This window comes from Monodelphis domestica, chromosome 5 (assembly GCF_027887165.1).
Source record: "Monodelphis domestica isolate mMonDom1 chromosome 5, mMonDom1.pri, whole genome shotgun sequence".
In the NCBI taxonomy this organism is placed as follows: Eukaryota; Metazoa; Chordata; class Mammalia; order Didelphimorphia; family Didelphidae; genus Monodelphis; species Monodelphis domestica.
Window position 1 is genome coordinate 213,639,015 of NC_077231.1, and position 20,324 is coordinate 213,659,338.

At 35.6% G+C, this 20,324-nt stretch overlaps 1 protein-coding gene across 5 annotated transcripts in view; it reads left to right on the forward strand.

Annotated features, from left to right (window-relative positions):
• The window catches only part of UBN2 (ubinuclein 2), a 162,660-nt gene that overhangs the window by 77,843 nt on the left and 64,493 nt on the right, over positions 1–20,324 (forward strand). For all 5 annotated transcript variants that reach the window (XR_008912323.1, XM_056799760.1, XM_056799758.1 and 2 more), the window contains exon 7: positions 4,564–4,634. Coding sequence is in view for 4 of the 5 variants with exons in the window: in XM_056799760.1 (XP_056655738.1) it covers positions 4,564–4,634 (71 nt within the window). In the remaining variant the exon portion in view is untranslated. The remainder of the gene's footprint in view (positions 1–4,563; positions 4,635–20,324) is intronic.

Genomic DNA, 20,324 nt, shown 5'->3' on the forward strand with positions numbered 1-20,324 from the left:
CCCTCTCCCAGAACTGGCAAGCAATTCAATCTGGGTTATACATGTATTATCACACAAAACATATTTCCATGTTATTCAAACCACATTACGTTAAACTGTCAGAAATATTAACTTTGCTGTAGTTCTTTTAATTGTGGTAGTGTTATTAAAAAATATCCTTATCCAGGGACCCTCAAGTGGACCAACTCCTACTAGAGGAACCTAAATCATACCAGTGTTTATATTCTTTGTTGTAAACAATTTTGAAATTAAATGGAAGACCAGCTCCTAGATTCTCCTTAGAGTAATCAAAATGGAAGGAGATGGTGTCATTGGTTTTATAATTTGGCCAAAGACCACAGAGAATATTTCTTGAAACATTTATTCATCTTGTATTTTAAAGCTCAAAAGGCTGTGCAAAAAAGGCCACCTGAAAATAATTAAATATTATTCATCAGCATCAGTTGTAGAGGATAGAGAGCTAGTGAAATTATACAAAGAATTTGATAAGATCTTCTAAGTTAAATTAGCATATTTTAAAAATATACTTGGTGAATTGAACACAAAGTGGGAATAGTCAAGGATAGCCAAAAAAATCTGTTTGTCTGGTTTAGAAGTAAGAAATGAAAGCGATTAGAGACTTTTAGATTCTGCAGAAGTCTTACAAATATCTACATCATGAAAAAGTCAGAAGGCTCTAGACATGCAAAGCACTAACTAAGCATCACAAAAATGAAATTGATTAAATTTTAACTGAGATGACTTTTTACTGATGGTAGGATTCTTTCCTGGATGTGCTCTTTGCACACTGATGAACTAGTTTCAAACAGTGGTTTGAAAGAAGATTTTCTCTTTGTGTTCAAGGAGTTGTAAAATAAGGCCTCTTGATCAGTGGTTCCACTCATTTTCATTACTATATTTTGTAGCAAAATATTCTCCAAATGAAGGATTATGTAGTAACTCAGTGCCTGCACTAACCAAAAAAGAAGACTATTGCATGAGATTTATTTGAGGGTATTCTTTACACTCAGCTAGAAATGGGAATAGCTTGCTGTGGTCCTCCAAATCTGTATCCAGCTTAGGCTGGTAATGTCACAGCTTTCTAGAGCATTTCCCACTTTTATACAAGAAAATTCCCATCTCTAATAAAGAGCATCCTTCTTTTTGGATGTTCTAGGACCATGCTGACGAACCTGTGGCATGCATGCTGGATCATGCCAGAGTGGTCTTCTCCCTTTCCCCTCTCCATGTGTACCTGAAAACAATTTTCACATAATCTGGCCCTCTGCCCAGTAACTCACTGGGAGCATTTCCTTCCTCTCCTGTCTGGGGTAAGGTGTGAGGCTCACATGTGGCATGAGGGTTGCAATTTGGGCACTTGGTCTCTAAAAGGTTCACCATCACTATTCTAGAATAACGATTTGGTGAGGTATAAGATGTTATCTATTAACTTGATTTCCAGATTTTAATTTTGGGGGGTTTGAGTCCAGAAACTGGTTGATGGGGGTTGGAATGTTTGCCATTTTACTTGGGAACAAGATCTCGGATTGTATGAGTTGTTTAGATATATGTAGACCCTTTTCTATAAAGTTATAATTGGGAAAATAGGGAAAGATAGCCTCAGTTGGTTTTAGGATTGAGAGTAAAATCATGGGAGAAGAAATTAAAACTATTATTAGTAGAGGGGCAGCTAGGTGGCTCAGTGAATTGAGTGCCAGGCCTAGAGATGGGTGGGCCTTGGTTTAAATTTGGCCTCAAACACTTCCTAGCTATGTGACCCTAGGCAAGTAACTTAATCTCAATTGCCTGGCTGTTACTGCTCTTCTGCCTTGGAATCAATACCATTATTAATTCCAAGTGGAAGGTAAGGGTTTAAAAAAAAAAACCCTGCTACTAGGTGGTATAGGAGAGAGTGGCCAATTAATATGCAGATGAGTCTTTCAGTGTGTTCTGCCTTAAAATTGCTTTTCTATTGGGTTGTGCAGTGTGTGGCCTTGCATTGTTATCTAAATGAGGATCAAAAACCCTCTGATGGAGTTGCTTATAGCATTTTACCTTGGGCCACTATATAATTATCCTCCCATGGTGAGGAAAGCCTCCAGCTATAAATATAACTATATAAATATATGCAGATATATTAAAAATTTTTTTTTATTACCAAATATTTTTTCTCCCTTACACCCTTTTTCTTCCCCACTGGGAAAAAAGAAAAAAGGGGGAACCACACCTTTCTAAAAAAAATGCAGAAGATGCAAAACAAATTCCTATATTTGTAATGTCCTAAAATGTCTCATTTTGCATATTTAATCCATTACCATTATGTCAGAAGGTAGGTAGCACTTTTCATCATCGGTCCTGGGAAAACATAATAGATCTCTGCATTGATCAGAGTTCTTAAGTCTTTCAAAGTTGTTTTTTTTTTTTTCCAGAAGATTTCATGTATATATTTTCTTTAAATTCATTTACATTCCCCAGAGGAATAGTGGAATTTGTAGTCATTCAATGAGCATTTATTAAGTACTTATTTTGTGGATACAAAATCCTAACAATTTCTAATCTCAAGGAGCATACATTCTAATGGGGCATGTAACATATACATATTTAAATATATCCAAGATGCACAGAGACGTTAAGAAAGTTAATCAGAGAGGGGGACTGATATGAATGTGGGGGACTAGGACAGGCCTCCTGATAAAATTTGAAGTGAATCTTGAAAGCAGCCAAAGAAACTAGGAATCAGAGGTCAAAGGACAGAGCATTCAGGAATGGGGGAGAGCAGTGTAAAGGTAGGGGATTAAGTGTTAGTTATTTGAGAAACTGCAAAAGACCAAAGTAGCTTGAACATTTACTGCATGAGAAAACAGCAAAGTGGAAGACCACTAAAATGTTAGGACAGGGCTAGGTCAGTGATGGTGACCCTTTTTAGAGACTGAGTGCCCAAACTGCAACTCTCATGCAGCATGTGAGCCTCCCCTTTACCTTTATCTTTACCTCTCCTTTTACAAGGGAGAGAGGAAGCACTCTCATTGGGCTGCTGGGCAGAGGGGTGAGTCATGTAAGAAATGTTTTCAGGCACTCATGTAAAGGGGGAAGGGAGCAGCCCTCCTTCCAGCATGTGTGCCATAGGTACATCAACACAGGGCTAGGTTCTGAAGAGCTTTACATCCTGAATGGGATTTTGTATTTGCTCTAAAGGGTAATAGGAAGTCATTGGAGCTTATTTGAGTAAGGAGAGTGGTAGTTCAGAGTGAGGTTCATCTAATGCCAACATCCCTCAAACCTTTAAAGTTTCCTTCATGTTTATATCCTCTTCATCTCATATATCTCTTTTATAAGAGAGCAAGTTCTACCCTCCTTATTCCTCCTGTATACTAATGCATGCCTTTTACTCGCCCTTGTCTTTCCCCTCTTAAAACTCAGAACAGAACCAGTTCACCCTCAGAGTTCAACCTCCTGTTTGTCTTATTTAACTGCCTTAGTATTTAAAGACATTAATGGAATGAAGGAAACACCTATTTCTTTCCCTACTAGAAAATTAATTTCATCATTATACAGCCATGTTAAGAACATTTCTTGGAAATTGTTGATTAAATGAACAAGTCAAAAAGCTTTTATTAAGGATTTACTATATCACCAGTATGTACTAAACTGTGCATGTTGTAAAAAGGGAGATTTTGAATAAAATCTCCCTTTTTACAATGTACAAATAGAAGAGGCCTTTAAGGAGTTCCTACTTTATTTGGGTAAGAACACAAAAAGGTTACAGGCCATTTGGAAGAGCTTAGGAGTCCTAAGGGTACAGTGGTGAAGTAGATGGAAAGGCTCAGAGATGTCAGATGATGAGGTCAGGGGGACTGCTGAGCACAGAGGCAGTGTAGTTATGCCAGTTTTATGATCAGTCAAGCAATGGAAAGATGATGGAGGGGTCTTCCTAGCTTTTCTTAGATGGGTTCTGGGATAGTTGGGAGCAAAGAAAGGAACACAGAGTTGAGTAGAGCACCCCTGGGGGATGATTTTATGTATTAAGTTTGCAAGCATACAAAGAGTACAGTTCTTAAAAAGTTATGCTTTGAGGTAGCAATGTTATCCCATATTCTATGGTACCAAATCAGGCTTTTGTTAATAGTCAGCCCTTTGTAAGTTGAGTCTTTTTTTTTTTAACAAAGTATCATTGGTTTGAGATTGGATTGAGATACTGTGATCAACATAGCCTATTTATGCACAATCAACTGTTCAAATACCAAATAAAATGATTTTTTTTTCATTTACTAGTGCTTTTGTTCCCCACTATTTTGTGTAATTAGTCCTGAGTTGATCATACTTTTTAAAAATGCATTTTCACTATAGTTTCTGTTGCTGGACTAACCTGAGGATTTACTCTCAAATATTTAATATTTATTGGAAACCTTATGGGAAGGGAATGTTCTGTGTTTCCTTGATTTTAAAAATAGATAACTGAGTAGCATGAAGGGTGTATAGGTTGTTCAGTCTGTTTTGTGTTTAATCTTTATCTCAAGATAGTTTTTTTTTATTATAAAAGCTATAGCAAACATTAGTTTTTACTTTATACTGTATATGTTCTAGGCTGCCAAGCTTTTTGATGAAGAAGGTAGGAAAAAATTCTTCACACAGGATATGAACAACATTCTACTGGAGTAAGTAACTTATTTCTTTGGTTAAGAACCTCTGAGATAATTGTTACATTTGTTTCTATTAAAAAGAAACAGTGTATTGGGCTAGATTACAGAAAATAGTGGTTCTGTATTGAATTTCATAGAGATGCCTTCACTAAATAGAGCTGTGCCAGTGAAGGTTAAGTGACCAATTGCTTGGGGATATTATAAGAGGCAATTCTTGGTCAGGTTTGGGTTGATAAAGATAACTTCCAAGACTCCTTTCTACTTCCAGATTTCATGAAGTACTTTCTGCAAAGGTTTACTACGTTGTTTTACTTTGATATTTCTCTAGGCTTATGAAAATTTATTCCCTTCATTATTGGCTCTTAGTGAGAATGAACTGAATTATATATTTGTAAAAAAAAGTGTTTATGACCCCTTGAAAAGTATCTTAACTGAAAATAGAAATTAAAAGAATGAAAGTAACATATATGTACATGATATCAATTTAATAGCCATTTAATTCACTTGGTGAGAGTATAATACTGATGAGTCTATGAGTTAATGGGTATAGCCAAAGATTGTAACAATTGCTTACTGTTGTTTCCAAAGGCATCTGGGTGTAAAATTGTTAACAGAAACTTCTTAACAAACTACTGGATTGACAACATTTTGTGCCTCTAACTGAAGGAAAAAATAAAATGCATGCCAATTGTGGGGGTTGGGGAGAATATTTTTGATAGTGATTAAGAGAAAATTGAGAATATAGGCTTTATAAAGAAATATGCAAATAAATGTATAGCATAAAGTACTATATGCAATACTTTATAAATGTTAATGGTTAATGGTCTCCTCAAAGATTGAAGAATTAGGCCTGGCAGCTCTTTGTAATTGATTGAACTCCCTTCTTAAGAAAGAAGCTTTTTTTTTTTTAAATCCTCACAATATTCTGGCACACTTGATCCAATGTGAGATACACTCTCCCCATGGGTTGGTATTTTCTTCCAGATCCCTTTTTCCATAGTCATAGCCAGAGATTTATTCCCCTTCTGCCATTGTCTCCCGTCACTTTGCTTTGTGTAACTTCCCCCCTTTTTAGTCAGAACTACCAAATAATGTGTCCAGTAATGCCGATATTCCATGACTTAGAGCTTCTCGTATTCTTTTTAGATCACATTTAAAAAATTTTTTAATCAGCCCATGGAATACCCTGCCCCTTTTTTCTCCTTGAGCAGCACAAAAACATTCCTCTATCAAGAACATTTTTCCAGGGGCTTGCTACCTCTAGGACATGACACCCCAGGTCAGCAGACTGTCAGCATTCTAGAGTTGTCTTGTTACTTTTTAAAAATAGAATTTGCTGCTCAGTTCCTTGCTAGTAATTTTTCCAGTGGGAAATGATGTGCTATAGGAGTGAGATAGATGCATGCAGAACTCAATAAAACTTTGCAAAGTTCGTCTCTACTCATCTGGCCTCACTTCTTTATACAGCCTCAGTCTCAGAAGTCAGCTAGTTCATGGCTTCCCTTGAATTCTTTGCCTCCTTAACTTCCTGCCATTCTTGCTCTTCTAACAAACTATAAATATTACATCATTCATCTTCTTTAATATGGTTCTCATGCTCAGGAACCTGCTCAGAAAAGTCACAAAAGTACATACATTTTACATTGTGTATCTAGTGCTACAGGGCCAGCTTAGGGTTAGTTCAGTTTAGTTCATTATATCTCAAAGTTCATTCTGGATTTTTTTTATTCAGTGTGTAGTTTCTGCCAGCATCCTTATGGCAACTTCTCCAAAAAGATCTGCTTTCTTGATTCACAGTGTTGGCAAGTTTCTTTTCCTGAAATTCTAAGATTTTAAACCTTGGATTTTAGGATAATTACACAATCACCCTTTGAGGAGGGTGTTGACCAACACCAGAATTGCCCTGGGATACATGGCTGAGTTATGAGGTATATGAATCAATTGTCAAAAGAAAACAAATAACCCAAAAATATCCCAAATAAAAGAGCAAAAATTAAATTCTGGATAAAAATACATTATCAAAATCTTATATATATATACATATATGTGTGTGTGTGTGTATCTGTGTGTATGTGTATGTATGTATGTATGTATGTATGAATAAAAAAGAGTAAACCTGTAACAGGTCCTTGAATCACTGGCAAAGCCCAATTAAAGCCTGTAGGACAATTGTAGCAATATAGCACTTTACCCCTCGGCAGCCAGGACTACAGAAAATTGACAAACTATAAGAGAGGGCCTAGGTTCTGAGGTAAAAGGGATGTATAATTTCCTGGTCTGATTTTACCTTCATTCTCAAGGATAGTGGAGCCAAAATGAAAGCCAAACTAAGGTACTTGTTGGAAATTTGGCACGATGGAATCCTGCATCTGAAATTGTCAAAACGCTGCTTCCTCAAACCTCCAAAAAAGTCCTCTGTCTTGGCATAGATTCTCTTCAGTCTCACAGGGATTATTGGTCTCCTTGACCTTGTGCTGCTTGGCAGCATGCAGTGGCTCTTTTGTGATCTTTTCTTCTGAAATCAGACACAATTATTAAAGTCCCATAATACTTATCAAATAAGCCAGATTTCCACAGTCTTAAGCTTTTGGATATGCATTGATATTAGGGCTAATAACTATTATAAACTTATCCTTCAAAATCAAAAACATTAATACCAATTCCATGTACTACTTCAAGTACAAAAATATATAAGAAAAAAGAAAAAATCCAATATCCTATTGCAAAGATAAAGAAACAATAATAATAATAATAAAATTATAAATTCATTATTCACATTCCATATGACAATTTGTTATTCAAGCAGAGGCATAATACAAAAATTTCTCACTCTAAAATGAGATCTGTTGCTCTTTTAACTTGGCCATGATCCACAGTGTGAGTGTACATGATTTTTTTTAAACCAGGTAACAGCTTTTTTAAAACAGTAGTACAACAACTAACGCAGATCCTAAGAAGTACCAAAATCCCCCAAATCCTAAGAGCCTATTTGATGACAACTGCAAACAAATCCACTATCATTAGGATTCACATGAGTCTCCATAGCCACTTGCTATGTATGTCATTTAAAAACTTTTGAAGCTCATGGATATTTGTCACAAGTTCTCCAAATCTAGCCAGTCTTTCAACCTAGACTGAAATATTTCTAACAGTCTATTATTGCCATTATTCCAAAATTTGGCAGGAGTGCCCAGAAAAAAAAAAAAAAGCTATACCACTGATGTCACTAAGAACACAGACCATTCTGGTTGAAGGGTAGAGTAAGACAAATTTAAAACTGTCCTACTATGGGATGAGACTGTAAAATTGTCCCAGGTTTACCAAGCCCCATGAGAAACCCTCCCTCCTCCAGGATGAGACTGTAACATCCATAAAAGGGATGTATTTATTATATGTCCCATCCATTGCAATGTGGAGGTGAGGAATACAACAGTGAAAATTACTTCTCATGTGTCATCCATTACATTTTTTTTATAAATGTGGAGGTGGGGAATACAATAGTGCACCCATGTACTTACTACTAAATAGACCTTGTTACACACAAGTTAAAAGTAGGCGAATCAGTCAGAGGTAGTGGTGCTTCTAGATATCTGAAAATTACTTCCGAAGAGCCATTAAAATCAACTGAGATTTTTTTTTTAGCTCATTAAATTCTCCAAAGGTTACTGATAATAGGTTGTAACCAGTTTGATGAAGTCTATTCATCATTATCTGTGTGGCAATTAACAAAGGTAAAAAGGAGCAAAAGGCCTTTTAGACAACATGTGACCTCCTTATGTAGCAAACTGTGGTAATGTCTCATTACTGTGGTCTGGAATTGTTACCCAGGACAAAACAGTGCTCCCATGGGTCTGGTGACATATCCAGCATCCATAAGGACCAGTGGTTTTGCCAAGGAAAAGAGTTTGTCCAACTTGTCTGTGGACTTTTAAAATGGTATTATGCCCAGTCCAGTCACAGGAGGGTGATACAAATAAAGATAGTGTAACAGAACATATAACTAATAACCAAAACACAGTAATTGAAAATGACATAGTATAATAGAATATGATAGATTAGATTAATTACATGAATTTACAAATGAAATTGTCTTAAAACAGACAATCAGCAAATATGTGTGACAGGATATAGTCACTCAGTGTCATTACAAGGTACCCATGTGAGCAATGAGAATCCAAGAGTTCTTTTCTCCAATTTTCGTAGCTTATGGAGTGGTTAACAGTACTTGGAATGTAGAAAGCAGATAAGCATCTATTTAAAGTCTCTTTCCTATTTTTAAGTGTAACTTATCCTGCAGAATTCTCAGTCTGCGTCTCCTGCCACATTCAGGGAAGTAGAGACATGTGGGGTCTACCCATACCCTTTTATTTATGTTCATGGACACAGCAATAACATGCAGAAAATTGGATGAACCCTGTTGGCAATCTAGGAGGGAGAGGAGATGAAACTCCCTTTACTCCCTTTACACATCTCGATGACTTATTCTCCTACATAGATTCTCATTTTCCTCCCATGCTTATTAGTCTTTTATATAACCCTCATAAACTGCTAGTCCTTATTTCATTGCCTTTTTCTTCCTAGCTTCTAGAAAGAAGTATCGATATTTCTTGCCTGTACTTCTTTACCACCACCTCCTCATTTCTTTCGTTGAACTATCTTTTCCCAGTTATCTTTTTACTGATAAATTCAAAAGCCTTAGCTTTCATCCTCAAGACTTCTGTAGCATCTAATTTTTATTCTGTTGTTCTTCACCTCCTCTTGGATACTTAAATATCCTTTTCAGTCTTAGATGCTGTGACAAATCTCTGTCTTCTCTTCCTGATTGTATGATTGCTCCATTTCAGTATCTTTTGCAATAGCCATCCATATGCCTCTTAATCATACTTAATTCCCAAAGTACTGTCCAGGACCCTCATTACTGTCTAATCCCTCACTGGGTGACATTTGCTTCCATGATGTATGTTTTGTATTTCAGAGATATATAGAACCCCAGAGATTATATAGCAGTCAAATTCATATTTAAACAATAATCTTCTCTATCATACACTCAATAAATGTTCATCCAGTCTTTCTTTAAAGATATATAATAGAGGAGGAACCTATATCATCCCAAAGCAACACATTCCTCTTTTTGATAGCTCTAATTATCAAACTCAAATCTGACACTGCAACTTCTACACGTTGTTCTGTTCTTTTATCTCAGTAAATTACTCCAGAATTTATATCATCTTGCTCCTTTCCCAGGTCAATAGGCCATCTCTATATGCATGTCTGTTGTTATTTTAAATGTTCTGTGTCCAGAATGAAACTCACCATTTATCCTTGTCCTTCCTTCTCCCCTCTCCCTGCCCTGGTCCTTCAGCATATACACTCAACTTATAAGTTGTCCAAATTCATCTATTTTTTTTTTTGATGCTATCACCATCTTTCTGGTTAAATTACCTGAGTTTATCACCTCAATGCCTTTTAACTCTTGCCTCTTTCACATTTTAACCCTCCACTGCCCTCTTCAACTATGATCTTACTTCTTGATCCTACTTCTACAAAATCTTTCACATCTTTCCCCTCCTCCCAATGCATGCTTATAATATAAGCAAGTGCTCCCAAATGCTTCTTCAACTCTACTTCTCTGAATCTTCTTTTGTCTCTACTTTCTCTGTTGATAACATTAGTTCTCATAGATTTGACTATCCGGTCTGTGTATATGCATTTGTTAAAATATTTATAGATGTAGGTACAGATATATTATATATAGCTCTATTTTGCCGTAGGTTACACTTTTGTTTCACTAAGGCCTTTTTGAACATTTCATATTATATGTCCTAGAATCATCTTAAACATTTTTTTTTCATTTTTTATGGTCATATAAAACACTTCCCATATTGGTCATTGTTGTAAGACCAAACTCATATATAACCAAAACCCCAAAATAAAATAAAAAATAACTGATAGGAAAGACAACTCCAAGAGTTCTTTTTTTTAAAAATTTTATATTATTTTATTTGATCATTTCCATGCATTATTCATTAAAGACAAAGATCATTTTCTTTTCCTCCACCCCACCCCCCATAGCCGACGCATGATTCCACTGGGTATCACATGTGTTCTTGCTTTAAAACCATTGCCATGTTGTTAATATTTGCATTAGAGTGTTTGTTTAGAGTCTCTCCTCTGTCATGTCCCCTCAACCTCTATAGTCAGGCAGTTGCTTTTTCTCGGCGTTTCCACTCCCATAGTTTATCCTTTCCTTATGAATGGTGTTTTTTTCTCCTGGATCCCTGCAAGTTGTTCAGGGACATTACACCGCCACTAATGGAGAAGTCCATTACGTTCGATTATACCACAGTGTGTCTCTGTGTACAATGTTCTCCTGGTTCTGCTCCTCTCGCTCTGCATCACTTCCTGGAGGTCGTTCCAGTCTCCATGGAATTCCTCCACTTTATTATTCCTTTTTGCACAATAATATTCCATCACCAACATATACCACAATTTGTTCAGCCATTCCCCAATTGATGGGCATCCCCTCGTTTTCCAATTTTGGGCCACCATAAAGAGCGCAGCTATGAATATTTTTGTACAAGTCTTTTTGTCCATTATCTCTTTGGGGTACAGCCCCAGCAGTGCTATGGCTGGATCAAAGGCTTTTATCTCCCTTTGGGCATAGTTCCAAATTGCCCTCCAGAATGGTTGGATCAGTTCACAACTCCACCAGCAATGAATTAATGTCCCTACTTTGCCACATCCCCTCCAGCATTCATTACTTTCCATAGCTGTCATGTTAGCCAATCTGCTAGGTGTGAGGTGATACCTCCAACAGTTCTTTATATGAAGGTGTATAACATTCACTATCATAAGTTTTTCTGGACTGTTCCAGATTATTGCTTTGCTGAGAATAGCCAAGTTTTCACAGATAATCATTGTCCAATATTGCTGCTATTGTATACAACATTCTCCCAGTTCTGTTTATTTCTCTCTGCTTCAGTTCCCACAGCTCTTTCCACCTTTTTCTGAAATCATTGCTTATCAATTCTTAGAGCACAGTAGTATTCCATCACCAACATGTGCCACAATTTGTTTAGCCACTTCCCAATTGATGGACATCCCCTCAATTTCTGATTCCTTGCCTCCACAAAAAGAGCAGCTATAAATATTTTTATACAAATAGGTCCTTTCCTCTTTTTTTATTATATCTTTATGTACAATTTTATAGCACTTTGGGTTTAGTTCCAAATTGCTCTTCAGAATAGTTGGATTAGTTCACAACTCCACCAACAATGTGTGTGTCCCAATTTTGTCATATTCCCTCTAACATTTACCACTTTCCTTTACTGCCATATTGGCAAATTTGATAGGTATGAGGTAGTAACTCAGTATTGTTTTAATTTGCATTTCTCTAAGAAAGTTTTAGAACATTTTTTCATATGATTATTGATGACTTTGATTTCTTTATCTGAAATTACTTGTTTATAGCCTTTGACTATTTGTCAATTGGGGAGTGACTTGTATTCTTATACATTTGAGAAATTAGGTTATCAGAGACATTTGTTATAAAAAAATTTTCCCAGTTGTTTCCCTTCTCATCTTGGTTACATTAGTTTTGTTTTTACAAAAGCTTTTTAATATAATCAAAATTATCCTTTTTATATTCTATAATATTCTGTCTCTTATTTGGTCATAAATTCTTTCCTCCTCCAAAGATCTGCCAGTTAAACTAGTCTGTGTTCTCCTGTTTTAGTGATGGTATGTCTCTTTATATCTAAATCATATATCCATTTTTACCTCATCTTAGTAAAGAGTGTGAGATATTGGGCTATACCTAGTTTCTGCAATACTGTTTTCCAATTTTCCCAGCTGTTTTTGTGAAAGTGTGAGTTCTAATCCTAAAAACTGTGATCTTTGGGCTTATCAAACACTAGGTTCTAGAGTCATCTTAATTCAACATAACAAACAGAACTGTATCAATCCTGCTCACCTATTTCAGTTAAAGGTAACACTGCTCTTTCCCCCAGGTTTATAGCTTTAATTACAGACTTTTTACTTTTTCTCACTCCACATATCCAATTAGTTTCCAGATCTTGGCTTTCCTTCCTCCTCAATATCTCTCTCATCTGACCTCTTCTTTTTTATTAACATAGGAGAGACCTTATAGTTCATTCTCATCATCTCATGTGTAACCTTCTCATTATTCTCTTTTTCTCAAATACTTTTTTATTCCTATCAATCCTTTATACTTCTGCTTAAGCACCTATCTTCTTATGTTATTCACCTACCCAATAAGCTCTTGTGGTTTTGTATTTCCTCAATGTAAAAATACCAACTCACATCTGAAGTCCTTCAAAACCTGATCTCGACCTGTATTTCTCTCCTCATCATAGGTTACTCCCATTGCTATACTTTGGTCTATCCAAACTAGCCTTCTGTTTCTCACACATGGAATTCCATCTTCCATCTCTTTTCCTTTGTACTAGCTATTATTTTCCATGCTTAGAAGGCATTCTCTACTCACTTCTACTTCAGAGAATCTTTCCTTCAAGATAGACCTCGAACACTACCTTCTATAGAAAGTCCTTTTGATCTACCTAGCTGTTAATGGCCTCACTCCTTACCTTATATTTTTCATTTATTCCAAATATAACTATTCTATAACTACTTGTTTCTCCTGATTGATATAAAGTTCTTGAGACTACAAAAAAATTGTTTTTGTCTTTGTATCACCACTTCTTTGCACAGTACCTGGAAAATAAATATAGGTGCTTAATAAATATTTGAGTAATTGACCTCAGAAGTAAACCATTTCATATTTGTTTCTTCCTAATTATTAGGATGTTTTTCCTTTAAAACCATATAACATGAAGCTTCTCTTGGGTAAAGATGAATTACTTCTCTGGGGTAAAGATGAAAAGGTCTAATTCTTCTACATGATAGCCTTTTAGGTATGCAAAGAGAACTGCCATATTAAAAAATCAGATTTATTGTCTGTCCGCACTTTCTATAATATACTCTACCTTCTCAACTTCCAGATCAACCTCTTCTGGATGTGATATGGAAATCACTTAAAAAGACTGATACATATTAATTTAAGGTCGCCAAGGAATCCAGCTATGTAATTCCTAAATGAAAACTCAAGTCAGCAGTCAACCTTTTATGGAGTTTTTAATTACTAACAGGAGGAAGAAAGGTATTAGAGAGAGAGAGAGAGAGAAAGAAAGGGGAGAGAAGGGAATAGGGCTTAAATACCACCTCTGCTTAGGCTGGGCCAAAGGCCCAGGACCCTGGATAGCCGAGGCAAAGAAAAGAGATCAGTCCCTATCACTCACATGACCAAAATGGAGAAACAGTCTGTGGGCTCCTCCACTCCAAGCACCAGGCTCCAACCACAACTCTCCTCCACACAGGAAGTCCCCAGAACTCCTGAGCTGTCCTCTACCTCACTTCCTGTGTCTCACCTGTGCCAATGGTGGCTCTAGCTTAACCTAGGACCGCCCAGAGGTCTGTCCTTTTTGCACATGTCTGTTGAAGGCCATATTCTCAAATAATTAAATCTTGAGTTTTGCTGCAGCCCTTCCTAAATCTTGTTACCCTGAATAGGGTGGAGATTGTAGTTTCCCAGACCTGATTCTGTTATTCCAAGTATCTCTATTGTTATTGATCAGGAAATAGCTAAATCCCATCTTCTAAAGAATGGTCTGAATAGGGTTGAGTAGTTTTGAAATTCACATGGATGTATTCCAACTTGTGTATGTCTGTTCCTAAAATGTGATGTCCAGAACTGAGTACAGTATTCCAATTTTGCTTTGATCAGGGAAGAATGGAGGTCATTGTGCTTCTCTCTTTTTTTTTTACATTTTATTTTTTTCCAATTACATGTAAAAATAATTTTTAACATTTACTTTTTAAAATTAAGTTTCAAATTCTCTCAACCTCACTGAGAAGACAATTTGATATAGTTTATATATCAAATTTATATATCAATATATGAATATCAAATATATATATTTGCAGTTATGCAAAATGTTTCCATATTAGTCATGTCAAGACAAGAAAATAAAGACTAAAAAAAGCCATGAATAAAATAGTATACTTTATACTTTGATCTTCACTACGGCACTATCAGTTCTTTCTCTGGAGATGGATAGCATTTTTTTTTCATCATGAGTCCTTTAAAATTGTTTTGGATCTTTGTATTGCAAGAATAGCTAAGTCATTCACAATTGATCCTCATACAGTATTGCCGTTATTGTGTATTATGTTCTTGTTCTTCTTGGCTTCACTTCACATCAGTTCATATTGTCCTCCCAGGTTTTTCTGAAAGGATCTTGCTCTTCATATCTTGTTGCACAATAATATTCTATCATAATCTTATAATACTACAACTTGTTTAGCCATTCCCCAATTGATAGACCTCTCAGTTGCCCAGTCTGTCACCAGAAAAAGAGCTGCTATAAATATTTTTGTACATATAATTGTTTCCTTTTCTGATTTCTTTAGGATACATAGCTAGTATTGGCATTGCTGCATCAAAGGGTATGCAGTTTTATAGTCCTTTGAGGATAGTTGCATATTGCTCGCCAGAGTGGTTATCAGTTCACAACTCCATTGTGCCTCTCTTAATGCAACCTACAAAAGCCTTAAGATTTTGATCTATGTCTTACTCCTCACTGATACAGATTTTTTTATATATAGTTTTAATTCACTAAAATCTCCAAGTTATTTTTCCTAGGAGCTGTTTGCTAGCTTTACTTTTATCATTTTGTAGTTGTAGTTGTGAGGTAAATGTTTTTAAGTGAAAGTATAAAAATTTACACTCATCTTTATTAAATTTCATCTTATTAGATTTGGCTCCTTATTCCAGTTTATCAAAAACTTTTCTGATTCTAACTTGGTCATTCATTGTGTTGGTTAGCTTTCTATTTCATGTCATCTTTATATTTGATAAGTAATACCATCTGTGCTTCAAAATAATAATAGCTGACAAAATGTGTTAAGGCTTACAAAGAGCTTTGCATATATTTTTGATGTTCAGTCATGTCCAACTCATGACCCCATTTGGGGTCTTGGCAAAAGTACTCAAGTGGCTTGCCATTTCCTTATGTAGCTCATTTTCTAGATGAAGGAACCAGAGGTCTACAAGGTAAAGTGACTTCCCTAAAGTCATACAAATAGTACAGATCTGAGGCCATATTTGAACTCATTTTCATGAATCTTCCTGGTAATATATCTAATCTTCTACCTAGCTGCCTTTTGCATGCATAATATCACTTAAATTTCATAACTGTGAGATAGATACTGATATAATGAATTGTTCTTGGTAACGAAGCTAGAAAGTGTCAGAAATGAGATTTGAACACAGGTCTTCCTGACTCCACACCAAATACTAGATATACTATGCAACATTGTCTTTCTTTGATTTAATAAGAGTCATTAATAAAATTCTTTACTAGTAGAACATCATAGATACCCCTGGTACATTCTACTGGAGAGTTCTCTTCTTTTTTTGGCTAGCTATTGAACTATTTGGAGGGAGGGAGGTGGTTCAGTGGGTAAAGTATAAGATATAGAGTCAAGATTACCCAAGCCTTAGCCACTTATTAGCTGTGTGAATTTGGGTGAATCACTTATCCTTTATTTGCCTTAATCCAATAGAGAAGGAAATGGCAAACCAGTATAATATCTTTGCTAAGAAAACCCCATGCACAGTAAGGAACCATGGAGTCATGGAAAATCAGAAATGTGTGAGCAACTAAACAATAACAATTGAATCAATTCCAAATTTATCAAACTATGCTATTAATTTGGTGTAATTGAGAATTCTGAATTTAGAAAAATGTGAGAATTAAAATCAATATACTGTGACAAGGAAATCACCTTAAAAGACTGATATATATATTAATTTAAGGTCGCCAAGGAATTCAGCTATGTAATTCCTAAATGAAAACTCAAGTCAGCAGTCAACCTTTTATGGAGTTTTAATTACAGGAGGAAGAAAGGTATGAGAGTGAGAGAGAGAGAGAGAGAGAGAGAGAGAGAGAGAGAGGAGTGAAAAAGAGAGAAAGAGAGAGAGGAGAGAGAAAGGGGAGAGAAGGGAATAGGGCTTAAATACCCCCTCTGTTTAGGCTGGGCCAAAAGGCCCAAGCCCTTAGATAGCTGAGGCAAAGAAAAGAGATCAGTCCCTATCACTCACGTGACCAAAATGGAGAAAAAGTCTCAGCGGCCTTCACCTCCAGCCTCCTTCAGAGCAAAACCTCTCGACCCCTTCAGTCCTCAGACCCCGCTATCTTTAACGAAACCATCTAAGTTCCCTCCCCTCAGTTCTCACATCTACCAATCACTGTCCATGTCTTCCCTGTACCAATGGTGGCTCTAGCTTAACCCAGGACTGCCCAGAGGTCTGCCCCTTTGCACATGTCTGTTGAAGGTCATATTCTCAAATAATTAAATTTTGATCTATGCTGCAGCCCTTCCTAAATCCTGTTAGGACTGAGTAGGGTGGAGATTGTAAGACCTGGTTCTGTCATTCCAAGTATCTCTATTGTATCAATTCTAAAATCAATCATGACTCAAAGAACTTCCTGTTCTATGCTTAAGCATAGGTCAAAGCCCTTTCCATTGTTCAGCAAAAGGTTTCTGTCCTAAAGCAGTCCCAAGTAGGGAGGAGAAGGATCCTCCCATGCCAAGGGGGTTCACATTCCAATAGAGTTCTTACTATCAGTAGGAAATTTTTTCTAGTATGAGATTTCCCAATGGGGAAATTTCCAACATTCATAAGTCTAAGAAATTTTAAGGTTTACAATACAACTCAAGTATTATATTTATAAGATTTATTAAAATAAAAACTAGAGTTAAAAGGGAGCTATCTAACTCAAGCTCGAGAAAGAAGAAAGGGAGGAGTCATAGAAAGTTATAAATAATACCATAAAGACAAAGGGAAAAGGATGCTGGGAAATACAAGAGGAATTCTGGGGAACATAGTTCAGAGGTAGAAAATTTCCACTTCTACACCCTCCCTGTGATCCTTTTAGGAGACCATTCTCCTCAAAGGGATCATTTTAAGTATGACCAACTTAAAATTGCAATAATTTGTGGATAAAAAGGAATAGGGAACAAAACCAATGATTGATACATCGACAAAAAAAACAATTTGGGGCAGTCCCCTTTGGCACCAGAGTATACATTCAAAACAAATGCATTCCACCTCCCAAAGTTCAATTTAGCACATTCTAAAGTTCACTCTGCATCTTCTGGTGCATTGTATGATCTCTGCAGCCATCTTCATGGTGCCTTCTCCAGAAAGTTTCACCTTCTGGATTCTGGGAGATAGCAAGTTTCTTACCCTAAAATTACTCTCAAAAGAATTTAAATTTTGCATTATAGGATAATAACACAGTCCTCTATGAGGAGGATGGTGACAAAACACAGGGATCACTCAGGGATGCATGTCTGAATTATGAGGTATATGAATCAATTGGCAAAAGACATCAAAAACATTTTTAAAAATCCAAATAAAAGAGAAAAAATAACTTGTGGATGAAATATAAAATATCAAAGTCTTTTGTATAAAATATATAAGTAATGGAAAAACAAACCTATAATAGATCCTTGAATTAAAGTGATTTAAGCAATCATGCACTTATCCAATCAACACTAGGACTACAGCAAGTTTGTCACACTATGAAAGACAGAAAAGATACAAGAATATGGGAGCCAGGAAGGAAGCCAAAGTGAGGTGCTTGTTACATTATTGGATGAGAAAGACCTGCCTCTGACATATGTCAAACAGGTGCAACCTCCAACCCTAAACAAGTTCAAGTCCTCTTTTCTTGGCTCAAATTTTCATCAATCCCACTGGGATTGATTGGTCTCTTTGACCATGTGCTCTATTGACAATATGTAGGTAACTTTGTGCTTCTTTGGCACTGTACAGTCGCTCTTTTTGTATTCCTTTCTCCTGGAATCAGACAAAATCATTTAGCAAAGTTTCATAATTTTTTTGAACAGTCAGTGGCATTTTTATAGTCTAAAGCTTTTGGGATATGCATTGACATTAGAGCAAATGTATTTTAAACTTATATTACTATAAAATCAAAAAAAGGTAAAGAATCTTCTCCATACTGGTGAAATGTGCTTCAAATACAAAAAGGAGAGAAAATAAAACTCAAATAGTATATTGCACATGCAAGGTAAAACAATAATAAAAAAGTTTTAAAAATGAAAAATAAATAGCTTACAGTTAGTGACACACTGTGTCAGCCAAGGAGAGATATAATACAAAGGTTTGCCACCCAAAAATGAGATCCATTTCCTTTTTTAACTTGGCCATGAACCATTATGTGAGTGCAAATAATGTTTGCAAAATAACATTTATAAAACAGTACAGTAGATAATGCACATTTAAAGAAAATACTAAAGGTCACAATAGCTCAGTTAATGACAATAGCAAACAAACCCACTATCATATAGGATTGACATGAGAGCTGTATATGACCACTTGCTGTGACATTCAAAAAACCTATGAACTGATAGATACTTGTCACAAGTTCTCCAGATGTAGCAAATATTTCAACCTTGACAAAGATATTTTTAGAAAGTCTATTACTGCCATTATTCCAAAATTTGGCAGAAGAGGCTAGAAAAAACACAAAACTCTATACTGCTGATGAAAATCTTTTGGGGTCTAAAACGTCGCTAAGAATTCTAGATTGTTCTGGCGGAAATAGATTAAACTGAAGAGTTAATAAACCATGCAGTAGTTTACTTTGGCTTCATGCTTTATATAAAACATTTATGGCAAAAATGTCTATTTGTTCACTACCTTTTAATTCAACATTTCTTTATGTGTATATATATATATAATATATATATATATATATCATCCATTCCAAAACTACTAGCTATCTAAAAATCATTTCTCAAGACCCCTTAAAATTAATTTAAATTCTTAGCACATTAAATTCTCTAAAGATTGCATACAAGTTTTAACCAGTTTTGATGAAGTCCAATCATCATCATTTATGTCATAATTAACAAAGGCAAAAAGGAAGAAATGGCTGTTTATGGGCTTTCACAATGCTATGTTCTTCAGTACAGGCATAGGGGAAAGGTACAAATAAAGATCATTTAACAGAATATATTGATCAGATTAATTTATGAACTTAAAAAAAATAACACTTAAAACAATCAGTAAAATACAAGAAACATTGTCAAGGGAACAGGCAGTAAATTCAAAAATCTTTTTCTCCAATTTCAATAGACTTCTTCATTATTATGGAGGGGGAATAAACTCAAAATAGTTAGCAAGCAATAAACTGTCATATATCTTTAAGGTTTATTCTCCTCCCTAGTATTTATCATCCATTTGCATTTCTTTTTTCTACCCTACAAGCACTGGCCATAATCTCCATTCTGCATGATGAGAGTGTTTAAGATTTTCAAAACTTTGTTAAAATATTCCAGTTAAAATATTCAAGCAGCCTAGCTTGTTGCTGCATATTCTTAAGGAGAAGTAAATAAAATGGGAAATGTCCAATGAAAATAAAAACTCCCAGGAAAAATTAAACAACCAGTGTAAGCTTCTCTGTTCTTCCAACTCAAACTGTTGTTTCAGAGTTTCAAGCATGCTTCCTAAGAAAGCAGAATGGATTTTATTTACAGAGTAAATTAGAAAAAAAGAAAACAACCCTGATTGTTAAGTAAAGGAGTTAGCTAGGA